Source organism: Haliotis rubra, unplaced genomic scaffold, assembly GCF_003918875.1.
Source record: "Haliotis rubra isolate DU_JTF1 unplaced genomic scaffold, ASM391887v1 Scf623, whole genome shotgun sequence".
NCBI classification, from domain to species: domain Eukaryota; kingdom Metazoa; phylum Mollusca; class Gastropoda; order Lepetellida; family Haliotidae; genus Haliotis; species Haliotis rubra.
The window spans coordinates 524,349-542,962 of NW_025767328.1; the positions used below are offsets into that span (position 1 = coordinate 524,349).

General features: G+C 39.7%; 1 protein-coding gene across 3 annotated transcripts in view; it reads right to left on the reverse strand.

Annotated features, from left to right (window-relative positions):
- LOC124256297 (multiple epidermal growth factor-like domains protein 10) overlaps positions 1 to 18,614 on the reverse strand; it is a 115,339-nt gene that overhangs the window by 39,339 nt on the left and 57,386 nt on the right. Inside the window, exons 7-14 of one of the 3 annotated variants that reach the window (XM_046690273.1) lie at positions 10,261 to 10,398; positions 8,594 to 8,725; positions 8,304 to 8,441; positions 7,688 to 7,825; positions 5,150 to 5,287; positions 3,223 to 3,354; positions 2,933 to 3,070; positions 2,443 to 2,577 (exon numbers count right to left, since the gene is read on the reverse strand). In XM_046690273.1, coding sequence (XP_046546229.1) covers positions 2,443 to 2,577; positions 2,933 to 3,070; positions 3,223 to 3,354; positions 5,150 to 5,287; positions 7,688 to 7,825; positions 8,304 to 8,441; positions 8,594 to 8,725; positions 10,261 to 10,398 — 1,089 coding nt within the window. The remainder of the gene's footprint in view (positions 1 to 2,442; positions 2,578 to 2,932; positions 3,071 to 3,222; positions 3,355 to 5,149; positions 5,288 to 7,687; positions 7,826 to 8,303; positions 8,442 to 8,593; positions 8,726 to 10,260; positions 10,399 to 18,614) is intronic. The other 2 variants (XM_046690274.1, XM_046690275.1) reach the window with 2 other exon arrangements.

Genomic DNA, 18,614 nt, shown 5'->3' on the forward strand with positions numbered 1-18,614 from the left:
ACATACTGGTGAGTGGACATTAACCATGTGAATGTAGCAAGAAAATTTATCGCGCAGTATTGTGACTTCGACCCCCACCTCGCTTCCGTGGAAGAAATCGTTATGTTATAAGTTGTGTCATGCAAAAATCCTTTTGGTTATAATTCCAATACATATTTAACTACGAGTAGAAAGTAGTTTTGATTTTTCTAACTTGATGAAAACAAACTATAATCTCATTAATTCTAACAGACTTTACGATTTTCAAAATGGCGGCGATTCTGTCGGGAACATCCGCCAGTCTGTGGATAAATGCTATTTAGGTTTGTTTTCACCGAGTTACAAAATCAAACTACTTTCTACTGGTAGTAAAATATGTATTTGATTGATGGCCAATAGGATTTTGCATGACATAGCATATAACATAACAATTTCTCTCCTGGCAGCGAGGTGGGTGTCAATATAATACTACTTACAATATTATTGTTACTTCGACCACAACCTCACTTCCGAGGAAGAAATCGTTATGTTACAAGTTGTGTTATGGAAAATCTTTATGGTCATCAATCATATACATATTTTACTATAACTAGTAAGTAGTTTTGAATCTGTAACTTCCGTGAAGCGATCTGAACACAAGTAAGATATCGTTTCAGGCTTCCACAACGCTCGCTTCGCACTCACAAACGTAACCCATTTAGCACGAACTGCGGGGTCCTGTAGAAATCTGTGCATGGTGACACCATCACCCGACCCCTAGGAGCAATTGACGACAAAGCAACGATTCGGCATGTCGTCGTTGATGTCGAGAAATCATCAAAATGATGAGCGTGCTACACACTTTCTATACAACTAACTGAAAATCGTTCCTCATATGACGTCACTGCAGTGCTCTGGCGACAGAGTTACGTAACCTGTCTGTGGTTTCGTTGGCGAGCGAGAGGGAAGCAGGCGACTTTTTGGCAACTTTTAATCGCTCGGTATTAATTAACCACAAGTTTTTAAAGAATAAATTTGGTGTTCCGCATAAGACTAACCACAAATCTTTCATATGTAATGGTTAAAAGAGTAACAAAAAACAAAGTTTAGTGGTTCTTTAAGACCTAATCTAACAATTCCTAAAAGAAACACACAACTCTCCACCGAAGTCAAAACAGGCACAAACCAAAACACCGCAAAACACAAGATTACATACATGAACACTGTTCAAACTAGTGCCACATTCACACAGACGGATACTTTGTGTACAAAATACACATGTTTCGGCATCCAGACATCACTACCCTCAAGACAAATTAAATCATACAGACTCCCAGACAGCCAATCAATTTTCACGACAGATTTATAACCCATAGTAATAGCTCTCCGTGCTCGTCAAACAACACAATTTAATTCGAATTCTAACAGACTCACTCAGTGGGCTACAAGCAATAAAAAAACAAAACCCCAAAAGCCAACCAAAACTTATAACTGAGACACTAAAAACCACTCAGGATCTACACGCCTTTAGAAAAAAGGTAGAATTCAATCTATCCCTGCCATTGTGGTGTCTTTGGCAACGAACATGCCGACCAAGCAGCCACAGCCGCCCTTACACTCCGATAACTGAATTTAAACATACCATTATCATTTAACGAAATAGAAAGCCTATCAAAACAAATCAATCTTCATGAAGTTCAACCAAAATTCAAATTCTAAACTAAAACATCTGCTCCACAAAACACTTAAAAACACACTTAAAAACTACTATTAATCCTAAATGGTTTGACAAGGCTATAACTAAATTAGGAACAGGTCAAAAAAATGAAATTCCCATCTACCTTAAATAAAAAGACCCCACCAAACAGACCAATGCACACACTGCAAGGAAACAAAAACGCCCGAACCCGACCAACTACACTGTACACACTACTAACAACAGAACGGTGCCCCAGAGTTCACTGGACACTAACACACATCTAATACTACAAACACTCCTTAGCCCGCTATATTACACTTCAACCTTCAAAGCCTTAGGTATATTTCTCATAAAAACTGGTCTTTTAGGTCACATGTAATCCCACATATGTCAGAAAGCGTACGTAAAATCTCCTCATTATCTCCACTATATCGCCACTTTGTTCACCCTCCTTGACAACACTTACCTACGTCACATCTCCACCTTGTTCACCCTTCCTGACAACACTTACCTTCGCCACATCTCCACCTTGTTCACTCTCCTTGACAACACTTACCTACGTCACATCTCAACCTTGTTCACTCTCCTTGACAACAATAACCTACGTCACATCTCCACCTTGTTCACTCTCCTTGACAACACTTACCTACGCCACATCTCCACCTTGTTCACTCTCCCTGACAACACTAACCTACGCCACATCTCCACCTTGTTCACCCTCCCTGACAACACTTACCTTCGCCACACTCCAATTTGTTCACCCTCCCTGAACACAGGTGACTTACCGTCGTCACATCTCTGCCCCGTCCATCCATCACGACATCCTTCTTGATCACATGATCCATTTACAGGGCTGCACTTCCCTGCACACTGACCACAGGCTTCTGAACACCCGTCACCATATCTGCCTTCGTCACATTCTGTCAACAAGAGTTTAGTTGTCCACAGTCTCTAAAATCTAAAACGTAATCCTCCAACATTATCCAACTAAGCAAATCTCACCATGCAGTAGACTACCTGTATGAAATGCCTTCTACAACACAGTCAGGCAGTACAGGCTGTTATACCTCCCTACCTGACATACTCAACTTGTCACGAAGCATCTCGTTTCTATAACAGATGTAATTAAAATAACTTTATAATTGTTATAGTGGGTTGTAGGTGCATCAGAGTGCAAAAACATAATTATAAAACATTCCAAAATATTATACCACGATTGTTTGAAGCAAAATTGCTTTCCTTTAAGAGAAAGTGAAAGACAAACGATCTGGTTACCTTGGTGGCACGTCATCCTTTGCCATCCTGGTTCACATCCATCCGGGCAATCTCCTGACACGTTATTGCAGATGGCGTTGTCCCGACAATGGCCACATCTAGAGCTGCATTGCTCCCCATAGAAGTAGTCATCACACTCTGCATGACAGACCGTTACTTTACATTATGAACATCGTACTCCTAGACGAAAGTAGGCAAACCTTCACAAACCGATTCCATGAATTGATTATTAAACGGATAGTGTGAATAATATCCTGCAATCTTGATGCACTTTATTCGCAGCTCCTTACCTTGACAAAACGGTATCTTGAATCCAGGGGCACATGTTTGACACTCTCCTCCTATTTTGGCACATGGCTGTCCACCCTGACACCTCCCACATCTGCCTGTACAGTTGAAGCCGTAGGTCCCGTCTTGGCACGCTGTCAAATTACATCAGAATATCCGTGGAGGGAGGATCGAATATTATAGGTGCTAAAGGTAGGTGATAATCAATATGTAGTGATGTAACTGGTCCTTCGGCTACAGGTCTTTAAATATCAAAATATATCATTTTTTTTTCTGCAATATATTGGTGAATCGTATGTTAATGCGATGAAAGTCACAATTGTTTATTCATAGTAACTAGTCATGAAAGGTTTTGTACATGTAACTGTCTTCTATAAATAAATACCGAAGATGCATTTAGTATGAAACTAGTTTCGAAATATGTCAGATATTTCACCTATACGGTCATGCTTGGTATAGTGTTAATGACAGAATTTATTAGTAAACTTGCCTATACACTGCAGTTTGTATGTACCCATTTTCTGAAGTGTTGGTAGTCAGTTATGAACTCTAAGAAGAGACAACTTCTTTGAAAGATATTTTTGAATTTGTATGGATAGTCAACTTCTTTTTGTAAAGAGTTCGAGGTTTCGACCTACTCATCTATTGTATAAATTCAGTCTGCATATTGTTTAATCACTGTGTACATCTACTTTCTCTCAAATGACTAATCAGCAATCCAATGTATATGCTATTCACACTTTGCTAAGGATCGAATCATGGATTCAACATATTACTATGATGTGGGGCCAAATTTGGTTTACATATCTAAGCTTATTGTAAGCATTGATCCTAGGTTTCAGTATTGTGGAACCAATACCTGCTATTGACAGGCGTTGCGTACTTGTCACTGACTCGTTCCATGATTTGCAAAATGGTTGATGGTTATTCATGCATAAGTACATAAGGTTACATTAAAGTGACTGTTTGCCTAAAGAGGGGTTACCATGTTTTTTATTCATCCAGTTTTAAATGGATACAATTTCAAATTATGAATCTACCTTTTAAGTAAAGTTGTGAATTTTTGTGATCCTTAGCAAAGTGTGAGTAGTACATTATATATATATATATATATAGATATATATATATATATATATATAAACCATGTCAATTGTATATGCTCACTATGTAGCTGTGTATATATTCTCCTCTTTGTATCACTTGCTTGATAATGGTGTTAGTACCTACACCGAAACGTCGCACTCATTGCAATAAAGAAGTTGACTATCCATAGAATCCGTTTTTTCTTAGATGAGATGTTAGTGTTGGCTGAATCCGGCATAAAGTTATGGGGACAGCAAACTTGCATTATTAATTAGTGATAGTGAGAGATACTGTTGATTATGATAATCCAACGAGCCCAGCAGTTAATCTAGGCGAATATTGTCTTTATTGCCATAACTTTGAAATTGACATATCACAACATTAGGTACTACAAATACCATAGAATCGACAAGAACTGATTCTTAATCGGTTAATGTTATTTATCAACCACGCGGTTTTGCATCAGTATAATTTGTAATCTTACGAATCTTATGTACTATGATTCAAGAGTTGTCAATCGAGGTAATGTATCGTGTCGTGTCGTTATACCAGTAAAACGTCCTCGAACTTTAACTATAATGGTTGAGGGCTAAGGTGTACTTTTACTACACTATACACTGTACATGGTGGTAGGGCGAACTGTATTTCTTTTTATTAATATGCCAAATTTATTACTGTCTAAGGTAAACAGGGCTAACTGAACTGACGCGTTAATCTATTGACGAAAAGTTAATTCTCCTCCTTTCCCCACTCCTCAAATCTCTAGTTTGTAACCTACACAACATAATAAATGTATAATAAATGGGTCTGACAGCTGACGATGATCACAATGACCACACTACTCACGTGTCTGACAGTCCAGTCCTGTCCATCCGTCTTCACATCCAGAGTCACACTGACCTGTCCTCTTGTCACACACTTCATAAGCGTCCTTACATCTACACTCCCTGTCACACTGGTCACCGAACCAGTAGTCACTGCACTCTGGAATAACACACAACAGTAAAACATCCACGCGAGTACCTTTGGCCTCATGAATGTTATGCTCCAAGTTTTTTTTCAACCAAAAGCATTACAAAGAGTTACAAGTTCATATATATTTGACAATGATTATTCAGCTATTCCCCAATGCTACTATCTACTTCACCTATTTAGGAGATAAACGTACTGTGTTTGCAAATTAAATGAATGTTAGACCGAATTGATAGTCTCTTAATTTCATTTGAAGCCGAACGCATAGCGTGAGGTTTTAAATGATTAATTTAGTTTACTGTTTAGTCAATGCAACAATGTAATACCCTTAGAGCTTGGTTTTTATAATCCCACCTTCACACAACCGAAACCAGTCTATTGTTTTGTGTGCCGTGTTACTGTACACCCCACCCCACCCCACCCCACCCCAACTCCGTCTGTCCCACTTCTTGGAAGTATTTGTTGACAGTTACGCAACAGTTTGAAATGGCGGACGAGCTGGTGAAAAAAGGTTGAAATTTGAAGTGACAGTGAATGCTTGACTGACTGACGAATCTGAACCCTGCAGAATCGAAGAATAGATCCTTTTCTAGAATAGATCCTACGAATCAGTGTTGTAACTCATCAAAGACTGTTGATTTTTATGACCGATGAGCTTCGATCATAATTACACATACGTGTCTCTACCCCGGTATGCGAGTGACAGTGCTGGCCTAACGCATGCATGCGACTATCTTGGGATTCCAAAACATTGTTTTCATCATTTGGGACTGGATTGTGGCCAAGCTTTTTTCAAAGGGTATGAACATAGATCACCAGCAGTGACAGCCTTGCGGGGAAGCTGGCAGAGAGCAGAATTCTGGTGGTTCAATTTTTGACATGTATTTTTTTAACAATGCATCGGGACATAATGGAGTATAAATTTGGTGTTTTGCCTGACCGTTATCTTGCGAATTTCCCATTCTAAACGGAAACACCTATACCATTTACCAGGTAGGTAAATGTTTACTAACGTTTTGCTGCAACTTTTGTAGAGGGGATGTATGTTTGCAAGGCTTTCTGATTTATATCTTAGAAAATGTTTGTTTATGTTTGGGGCTGTGCATTGTAATTGAGTTTGAATATATTTGTAATATAATATGATAGTAAGGTTCCATAATAATTGTGTAGGAAAAATCATATATTTGTATTTTTCGAGTTTTAATAAAAGGTTTATCAGCATTTCCATCACGTCTGTTGTGCTGATATTAGCAGGGCGACTATATAAGCACTACAAAAATGACTTGGTTTCCTGAATGCTGGAAACCATCCGTATACTGGGTAAATGGGGAATCCAGTTGGTTTCCATTCACTGAAACTGAGTAACTGAGTTTCCAACTAGATTCCATTTTGGATTCTTTGATTTTTGCATTTCAGTAAATGGAAACCAACAAGAAACTAAGGTTATAGGTTTCTTGTTGGTTTCCATTCCTGGAATTTGCAACTGAAGGTTTCATGAAAAACCAACTGGAAATGGTGGTTTCCATGTCGTTTCTTCTCAGTTTCAGTGTTCCGGAAACCAACTTATTTTTGTAGTGAAGGTTGTAGAGTATCGCTGATATTAGCCATGTTGGTGGCCAAGCTGAAGTAGTGCGGCAGTGTTGTATACGTGCGCAGTGAAGCGCCGTGAAATCAGACGCATTGTCAAACCAAAATTGATTGCCTCTAATTTATTGATTGCCCAATCAAATTCGAGAATTTCACCTAGCCATGGTAGAATATGGATCCTTCCCTGTTCTTTTTAATGCAAAGTGCTGATACAGAAATCAAAGCTGTCCTGATATTTTCTGTATATCCCATGATTAGATGTCTACATGAGGAATCATTCAACCATTGCAGCCAAAATGTAAAGGGTCTAAAGGAAATATTTGTCTAATATACTCATCTAATTTGTGAATGTATAGAATTTTTTTTAATGAAAGGAGAGATAAACACAGATATGAAAAACACATTTGAATAGTATAACGTGTTGGCTAAGTTAAGTGGCGACTGTTTATGTTGGTGGTAGCTAGCCTGTTGTTGCAGAAATACCAAGTGCTGTCATGGTCCACTTTGAACCGCAGTCGACTGTGCCAGTGGAGCTTTTTTCGGCCTGAACCTTAGAGTGATCCGTCTCTTGTTTTTACATGAAACTGAAAGACTTATTCGTTCGAGACGTTCCAGGATGGGAACGTTTCTAGAAGGGTGGCAATAACTTTCTAAGGGGAACAATGATTTGATGCTTTCTTGGTCTTATTCTAATGTACTTGCAAAGTACTATTCAGCATTGAAAATATTCTGAATATTCGATAGTTCATATAGATTAGTTCTAGGGTCTTTTAGTTCTGCAGCCATGTATTTGACCCATGAAAGAGCTGTAGATGTAACACAAACCTTTACACAATGTTCCACTCCAGTTGTCCTGACAGCCATGTCTACAAATCCCATCCACATTGGAACAGTTCTGATCTCCTCCAGCACAATGTCCACACGTCTCCATGCAGTCAGAACCATAGCCTCCCTCAGGACAAGCTGTAACGATATTGTACAAGTTGGGCTATTTGTTGAAAGCACGATGGAATGAAGACATGGAGATACTTCCCTGAACGCTAACCAAGAGAGTCAGAACACCCGTCACCATATCTGCCTTCGTCACATTCTGTCAACAAGAGTTTCGTCGCTAAAATCTAAAACGTAATCCTCCAAGACTATCCTACTAAGCAAATCTCACCATGCAGTCGACTGCTTGTATGAAATAACTTCTACAGACATAATCAGGCAGGATAGGCAGTTTTATCTCCTTACCTGACATACTCAACTTGTCACGATCCATGCAATCTTGTTTCCATAACAGGTATAATAAAATAACCTTTACAATTGTTATAGTGGGTTGTAGGCAGAGAAGGGTACAGAAACATATATAAAAATATTCCAAAATATTGTACCACGATTTATTTGAAGAAAGATAGCTTTCCTTTAAGTGAAAGTGAAAGACAAACGATCTGGTTACCTTGGTGACACGTCATCCTTTGCCATCCTGGTTCACATCCATCCGGGCAATCGCCTGACACGTTATTGCAGATGGCGTTGTCCCGACAATGGCCACACATAGAGCTGCATTGCTCCCCATAGAAGTAGTCATCACACACTGCATGACAGACCGTTACTTTACATTATGAACATCATACTCCGAGGCGAAAGTAGGCATACCTTCACATACTGATTCCATGAATTGATTATTAAACGGATATTGTCAATACTATCCTGCAATGTTGCTGAACGTTATTCGTTCTTCCTTACCTTGACAAAACGGAGGCTTGAATCCGTCAGCACATGTCTGACACTCTCCTCCTATTTTGTCACATGGCTGTCCATCCTGACACCTCCCACATCTGCCTGTACAGTTGAAGCCGTAGGTACCGTCCTGGCACGCTGTCAAATTACATCAGAATGTTCGTGGAGGAAGATTCATTTAGTATAATAATAGAGCTCAAAAATATTCTAGGTATTTCACCAATACGGTTATACTTGGTACTTTTTACTGACCAAATATAATCTGTGAAGACGCCTATGAATTGCAGTTTGTATGTACCCTTTGTCTGAAGTGATCATAATCAGTTCTCAACCTTTTAGATGAGATGTCAACGCTAGATGAACCCGGCATAAAGCTAAGGGGACAGGCTGTTCATCGACGCAACAGTATAATTTGTAAATCGATGTATTGTATCATCTCACACACACACACACACACACACACACACACACACACACACACACACACACACACACACACACACACACACACACACACACACACACACACACACACACACACACACACACACATTAGTATTTAAAGTTCAGTGTATATACCCATCTTCCTAAATAAAATAAAACAATATTAGTTACACGGTGTTTTGAAAGGGTGTACGGGTCTTACAGTCCCGGGTCTCACAGTCCAGTACACCCTTTCAAAAGACCGTGTGACGAATTTATTACCCTTACGATATTTTTATTAGGTTGTCTGTAAACAACAACATTCAATCATCGGCAGAATGAGACGCAAGACCTTTCGCCATGGATTTTCCTGAACGGTCATAAAAGGAGATAACTCGGGATGGCTTAGTTTATGATAAAAAATATTGAATTTGAGGTTTTGTAAAACGACAAGTGAAATACAAAAACATTTTATTCTTTGGATATATTCATTGACACAACAAATAAAAAATTATGACAACAATTTTATTGGTCTGTTTATACTCATTATTTTATACACCAACTCTCAAATTTCAAAGCGATCAGCCGTATGGCAGCCACATTCCATCTAAGGTCAAGGTCATTCGTAAACCCCTGTAGTGTGTCACATGACAGATTTGACAGTGTATACGGTTCGTGATTTGGTATGCTTTTGCTATTGACTAATCAGAATTCGACAAATTTATCTTCAGGGTAATAAACAGTAATATTGTGACGTCACACCCCTCAGTGTATTCCAACAGACATAACGTCATTCTTAGGAATATAGAACAAAGCTACGTTTTCAGTGTAAATCTATGTTATATGTAGGTTTGACGTTTTATATTATCAATCATTAAACACTAGAATGATGTTGATACTCAGCAGTTGTATTTTTACACCAAAATACTTAAGTTACGTATATGAAAGGCATTGACTGTGTGTAACACAGCTATTTGTTAAGCAGCTATTTCCTGGATACACAGTAAACCAATACGTATAATATGACGCCACACCGTAGATATAACGTAACCGTCAGGCATTCAGTGGCGCTTTGTATTGTAAACTCACATCGGTCCATTAACATCTTGTTTATGCTTTAATAGTGAATTCCTCTCCCCACACCCCTTGGTTTAGCCAGCAACTCTCTAGTTTGTAACCTACACAACATAATAAATGTATAATAAACGGGTCTGACAGCTGACGGTGATCACAATGACCACACTACTCACGTGTCTGACAGTCCAGTCCTGTCCATCCGTCTTCACATCCAGAGTGACACTGGCCAGTCCTCTTGTCACACACTTCCTGTCTGTTCTTACATCTACACTCCCTGCCACATTGGTCACCGAACCAGTTGTCACTGCACTCTGGAACATCACACAACAGACAACAATCCACGCGAGTGGCCTCATGAAGACTGTGTTCCAAGTACTTTCAACCAAAAGACATTACAAAAGAGTTACAGGTTCGTGTGTATTTGACAAAAACTATTCAACTATTTCCCAATGCTACTATCTAATTCCCACATAGTGGACTCCCTGTTCTTTGGTAACCAAAGTGCTGATACAGAAATGAAAGCTGTCCGAATACTTTCTCTACCCCAGTAATAAGTGGTGTCGTGAATTGAAAATCATGGAACAGGTTTTACTGGCGGAATCCAACCATTGTAGAAAATAACACACAAGAGTAAACATTCTACCTTTTAGCCTCATGAAGGTTATGTTCCATGCTTTTTTCAACAAGAAAAAAAATAAAATTACGAAAGAGTTACAGGTTCGTGTGCACTTGACAACAATTACTAAGCCATTCCCCCATGCAGCTATCTACTTCACATATCATGGGCTCTTCTCTGTTCTTTGGAAACCAAAGTGCTGATTACCCGTGGAGATCCGGGTTAGACTTGATCTTCAGTAACCCCTGTTTGTTGTAAGAGGCGACTAACGATAACGGGTGGTAAGGCTCACTGACTTGGTTGACATCTGTCATCGAAATACAAATCCATGCTATTCGTAAGGGAATCTATCTAGCATTAAGCAAATCTTTCAGGAATTTAATAGACCTATCTTTCTCCAGTGCAACACTCATTCATTTGACTCTAAAGAGATATCTACTTACGTCCCTGACAGTCAGTCCCGTTACGGCCATCCTTGCACCCACTCTCACAGTGTCCAGTGGTTTTGTTACACACCTCAGATGTGTTCCTACAGTAGCACCAGAAACTGCAGCCAGGCCCGAAACTCCCGTCAGCACACTCTGGTAAGAAACAAACAAACATTTATTGGTATTGGTTTTACTAAAGTGAATAGTAAACAAATTCAAGCATAAAAACAATTTCAGTGTCATCAAGTTACTATGTCACATTTATCCTAATCGAATAAATATTTCACATAGATCTCTTAGCAGTCGACAGTGTATAGAGACAGAAATATATATTACCATATATTACCACTACACATTACAAAATCGAGTCGTTATTGGTTGGTAATGGGGGCAACCTGCGAATACTTTCCTGACAGCCTGCCCCAGTGTATCCATCACGGCACCCACAAACGCAGTATCCAGTGAGAAAATATCAGTATGCATGATTTACCATAGATTTCCACTTCACAGAGATTGAGAATGTACTCCGAGCCGTTCAGTGTTGGCAGCTGGACAGTGACATATTGTCCACGTATTGGTGTCACACAGCTGATGTTGACGGGGGAGCTGGGACGGTAGGACTGGCTCTGCCGATAGCACAGGTGATGATTGTCTACCCGTACCACGAAACCTTTCATTCGTTCTAGAATTATACAAATACACAATGTACATCAAGACGTCAATATGGGGGTTGGGGGTGGGGGTTGGGGTGGGGATATGGTGAGTCAGATCAAGGTTGGTAAATGAATGATCTAAGGGTAGAGTCATGGCATTGTAGTCTTTAGCTTGCAAACCTCTTTCCCAAAGCAGCACAGAGTTATACAATAGATAGTGCCAAGTCTATATTCATTCAGACTGATACTTATCCTTAGCAGATTGGAATGATCCACTGAAATTCAACACAATCATTGCAACGGAAGCATTTGTGAGAATATATCTAAGAAAAACTGTATTGAGTCGTTGGATTCACTGAACATATGGTATTAACTGGGCAGGCATTGTAACAAAATGTTATGAACAATGTGTGTCATTACATCTGATCTAACTGGTTCATTGATTGATTGATTGGGCATTCGGTAGATCGATCAATCGGTTTATTGATTGATCATACCTCTGTTACAAACGTAAACCAAAATTGTTTACGGGCAAATTATTAATTGCCAATATTCTAATGATATATTCCTCAAGTCCTATCACAGATATTAACCACATTGAAACATTGTTAATTTCAGTACTAATACAGATGAATATAGTATCTCTATCCAACTTGGTATGTAATTAACACTCAGATGAAGCTTTCATTGAGTGGTGAGTTGTGATTCTTTTCTGTACAGTGTGTTCATAATACTTGCGTGGATGTGAGAAGAATATTTTCAGATTGGTGATGAGGTGTGTCTCTCCCAGATCCACTCTCCACCAGGCGGATGTCCGGTCTGTTGCCGTGTGTGAACAAGTCCCTGACCAGTACCTGCTGTTGACCACACCGTCCACAGCCAGGGAGGAATTCTTGTCTCCACACACGTCTCTCTTGGTGGTGTTCGCCCACCGACAGTCATTGATAGTGCCGCTTTGTTCTGTTGGTTTGTTCAGAGCTATATTTCCTGGTAACAGACACGTTAGGTTTGTTATATTATTTCATTTGGGAGGTTATCATATTCTGACTAGTCAATCAGAACTCGTCAATGATTAACTGTAATGAAATAGCTAATTTGACATATTATGACAGATAATTGTTGTAAAATGACAATGATTGAAAATGAGGAACAATTCTATGAATGCTCATATGGCAACAAGATACACAATAATGGACAATTCAATATACTATTTACAGTATGTGTCAATGAGCAAGAAAAACAATTGAAATGAACTAGGTGCCACATGTCTGAAAACCTCCATGAATAGTATCAGCAACGCCAACCAACACCACCATACGGACTGTCATGTTATGTAGGGTGAGCACGTATGATCAGTACAATCTACAATCAGTATCTGGAATGTCCACAACTGAGACTCTAGCGGTTAAGCCGTCCCCTCACGCTGATCGTCAGAAGTCTTATTTCCAACATTTCCATCTGCTGTTCCTGGTGCACTGCCTTTGTCAGCTGATTTAGGTTTAGAACTAAAGGGTCTCTAGCTCACTCTTTCGTTTAGCCAAGGTTATCCCAAAGATCTTCTGCTGAGTTCAGATCAGGACTCTCATCATTTTTCGGAAAGGGATTTTGTGTCTCAATTAATGACATTTGTATATTTATCTAAAATGGCTGAAAACAAATATTTTCCTTATTGTAAGTTGAACCAAATGCTGACATTGTTCTGTTCAGATGGCTTGCCTTTGTGGGTGTTGAAGCGCGCAGCCGACGGCCTGGACACGCTCCTCATTACCTTAACATTCGCTATCAACACTGTTATGACTACGCTAAATTACATCTCCAGGGATGCCTTGCCTTCATATGAAGTCATAGGTGATTGTAAGGTATTAAAGTATGTACTTTGATAAGCTAAGGTCCCGTCAGTGACAGTATGTACCTTGGTGCCAGTCCTCTGTGTTACAAGCCTGTATGTGTGAAATTCACACACTGATTGTTGTGCATAGACGATTTTTAAAGTAGGCACAGCAATATTGTCCCATTTACTTGTTTAGGGAAAGCCTGACTTTGTTTAGATCCCCATGAGAAGGTGGTAAGAGTTCCGCCCGTATCTCCCTACATTTTAACGATGAGGGAAAGGATTTGTATATATTCAGGTAATATGATTTGACTAGAAGCCATAACATAAAGGACATTGTTCATACAGACATTAAATTATCAGGGTTAGGATTAGGATTAGGGTTAAGCTAGGGTTAAGGGGGGATACGGGCGGTAGTCTTTCCGACAAGGTCAATGCCATGCTTCTTCGTAAAAACTGAAGGTAGTACCGAGCTGACCTTTTTTCATTTGCATGGAAAAACTAGACAAATTTTGCCAATATTTTATAACGATATGCGTTATTGAAAACTGGAAATATTACAGACTAACCGACTACGTTCCTCAATCTTAAACCTGCCAAGGGTCACATTGATAACGAGCATCGGACTTAATACGGGACCAGTATCTCTAAAGCTAACAGAACCAAGGTGCATTACGTTTATCTGTCTTTACGGCTGTTTGTATTCCACGTTGGTCAAATCACGTGCGTGCCACATATACCTTCGTGGCATACTCGCGACTGGCCATCAATGCTTCGGTCCAACTAAATGACATAATCTCACGTTCACAATAACAACGTTATCGTAAGTTTTATCTGTAAACGCGATTATTTGCGATAGCTAGAATAGATATATATTACGGAAGACAGTCACAAATCAGGGGGTGGCTGTCTAGTAAATTCACTCGGGTCTCGGGTGTTGCGTGGGCGTGGTTGTGCCACTGGTACCTCTGCTGAGCGAGTTGAAACTTCAGCTCGCTCTTAATAAGTGGCGTGGGACAGAAAGTGGCAATGGCGACACACCAACCCACAAACATGGCAACACCTGACGCAGGACCGAGACGACCCTTCCACAGACAACCCAAGACTCCACCACAGAACCGGGCGGAACAGACGAGCAACTGGAGGACCCCACAAACCAATGCCCCAGGTACCAACACTACAGGTACCCCTCCAGTCACTATATATGGGGTCCCACTTCCTACACGGTCCATATCGCAGTAAAGCACCGGTAGTTGACATGATGGACGACAAAGGCAGCGTCATGGCGGTCGTCATCATGGATCATAGAAGATGACCAGTGGCAGAAGCCCAGACAACCCGGTCATCATCAAGATGTCAGCAGATAATCAACAATCAGGACATCATCGGTAACCCAACATTCATGTGAGTGAACTAACTTTCAGGTTCAAGTCAACCTAGGCATACATCACGAATCATCTGCAAGTTTCTTCCGATGTGTGTGACAATATCTGTGAACTTTGGTTCTGACTCTCACCGTGAACTGTGTACGTGAACTTCTCAAGGACGTTCTTGTTTATGTGAGGTATGTTGTATCTTCTCCGGTCATTGTTTTGTTGTGTTCACATTTGTCATGTTTTGATATATTGAGTATGTATTGAAATCTATGTGATGTTATCAGACATACATCTTTATCAGATTAAGTTGTTGAAATCGGCTAGGTTCTTACTCTACGGTACGATCTGGTCACACCCTACGCCCTACACATGTACGCATTTAGTGCAGATCAACGTTATCTGCGGGATCCGAGTCTTCCCATACAAACCAGACTCCCGGTTTCAAGGATTTTCCTCATACTTTGTAGGTCTATAACCGTCAAAATAGATCATAGCTTTCCATAAGCTATTCAATACAATATGATTTCCTGCTTACATTTTCATGTCATCCATTTTGAACATGTGAGCATCAAATTTATAAGTACTCATTATGAAAGATATGACATATCGTTCCCTGTCGTAACATCGTCTGAACAAGAATACCCATGTTATGGAGACCCATTGCTAGGCATATTCACCGAGCTATTTAGTGGAGACTGTATACCCAGTCTGTATCGTACTACATGTACTTCGTTCGCCTCTGTGAGTTTACTCTTAACTATGATACCGGCGGAAGTAAGTAACTTCGGGTCCCTGGCTCATATAAACGATTCGTAGAAATATCGTCGAGCCAAATTCACTTGAATGAATTTTTCATTATATGTCAGTTTAGGCTTTTGAAGTTGGTTAGGTTCCCTTCTCTTCATGTCCTTACTTTGTTTAGAGCAGATCACAATATGTGTTAGCCTTGCCGAGTCTAGACTCCCAACTTCAAGGACCTTACAGTTTCCATGAAAATATCACATTTATATGCAAACGACGACGCATTGCGCACATTATGTTTTTGTTTCTATATGTCATAATATGTACTTATCAGTCAGGTATTGCGACTATATGGTCAACCGCGAGCAGGATTTTGCCGCTCGGTGGAAACGTCCAGTGTGTTGTTTGTACGAGCTGGAAAGCCGCTTACCTGTGTTTTGTGTGTACACGTCAGAAATTCCGTTTAACTTGTTATTGTTATATTTTGCTACGCCGATGTTGGCAATTCGATTTATATGTTTACTTCTACGTTCCTGTATATCTTATCTAAAACCGTTACGATCATTTTGACCATTTATCAATGCCTGTACACATGTTCTCGTCAGCCATCATGGATCCGAGGTACCAGTTGTTTCCGTACCGCAGTTTACTCATCACTCGTAATGTACTGTATGATGTCATTTTTGTTCAATGAAATTTCGAGACGAAATTTTAAAAGAACAGGGGGATACTATTACCACGGAAAAACTAGACAAAGTTTTACCAATATTTTATAACGATATGCGTTATTGAAAACAGGAAATATTACAGACTAACCGACTACGTTCTTCAATCTTAAACCTGCCAAGGGTCACATTGATAACGAGCATCGGACTTAATACGGGACCAGTATCTCTAAAGCTAACAGAACCAAGGTGCATTACGTTTATCTGTCTTTACGGCTGTTTGTATTCCACGTTGGTCAAATCACGTGCGTGCCACATATACCTTCGTGGCATACTCGCGACTGGCCATCAATGCTTCGGTCCAACTAAATGACATAATCTCACGTTCACAATAACAACGTTATCGTAAGTTTTATCTGTAAACGCGATTATTTGTGATAGCTAGAATAGATATATATTACGGATGACAGTCACAAATCAGGGGGAGGCTGTCTAGTAAATTCACTCAGGTAAGAAACTTTACTTCCTTCTACTTTGACATACTATTGTTATTCTATGTTAACTTTAACCTATTGTAAATACATTAACTATAAGTTACCACCCTTGGCAGTACCTTCAGGTTTATGTGGAACGAGGCATCCCTTAGTATGTGTCTCATATCTACTGTTTTACCGTTTAGGATTGTTTATTTAATACTGATTGACACTACACTGTTTTGTGATTGTTATAGAATGTATAGAGTGTGTCGGATATTTTAACTATTGTATTACGTTGTGAATACTATGCTGTTTGGGACCGTTGCAGAATGTAGATTGTATGAACCCCCACTGGGGTGATGTGTAGTGTAGTGAACTATTGTTGTGTACATTGGAATATGTATCGCGATTAATGTAGTATGTGTCGTGTATAACGAATCTACATGTGATGTTTATGTACTTTGATATCTGATTGCATTGTGAACATGTTCTAATAATTAATTGTCAACTATGCTATTATTGACTGATTATGTAAAATCGTTTAGTGACTGCTGTGTAATAAACTCCTTGTTTATTTACTCAGGTGTTGTGTTGTGTGTGGGTTGGTATGGGCAGACCTCTTGCCAAGCGAGCTGATTCCCCAAAATTCGCTCTTTAATATTAATATTCATCCCTTTATGATCTCATTGGAACCGTTTGAACCGTTATCGTACTGAGAAACCTAATACACATGTGCATGATATATAAGAGTAGACGAGCAAATGTTTAATCCCGGGTCACAACATGATCTTAGCATAGCTTCAAATCAAACCAGAGACATAGTGTTCTACTCACGTCTCTGACAAGTGGGGCCTGACCAGCCCTGGAGACAGCCACTTGGGCACCGGAAGTCGGCATCACATCCGTCGCTTGCACAGTGACACTCACGAGCTAATCATAAAAAAATGTTATCGGATGAAACAGTTATTGGATGTGCACACATTTGAATTAACCTACAGTAACTACAGAACGTGCTGTCAGAACACACGACACATGCTCTTAATCACATTGTATTGCGCTAATGTATTGAGAAACGCCCAAATCTATGGGGAATTTGCTAAGAAGTGAATAGTCTATTGATATACTTATTGTATAATCTACTTTCATGTATTCTTGAAATGGATCAATGTTTCATAATAAATTTGGTATTTATCTATCCTGACTCAGCTACAAATGGAATAGAAGTAACAAAACTCTCTCCACGTCCATAATAGAAGCGACAAAACCCTCCCCACATCCATAACAGAAGCGACAAAACCCTCTCCATATCCATAATAGAAGCGACAAAACCCTCCCCACATCCAAAACAGAAGCCGCAAAACCCTCTCCACATCCATAATAGAAGCGACAAAACCCTCTCCACATCAATAACAGAAGCGACAAAACCCTTTCCACATCCATAACAAAAGCGACAAAACCCTCTCCACATCCATAACAGAAGCGACAAAACCCTCTCCACATCCATAACAGAAGCGGCAAAACCCTTTCCACATCCATAATAGAAGCAAAAAACTCTTTCCACATCCATAACAGAAGCGACAAAACCCTTTCCACATCCATAATAGAAGCAAAAAAACCCTCTCCACATCCATAATAGAAGCGACAAAACCCTCTCCACATCCAAAACAGAAGTGACAAAACCCTCTCCACATCCATAACAGGAGCGACAAAACCCTCTCCACATCCATAATAGAAGCGACAA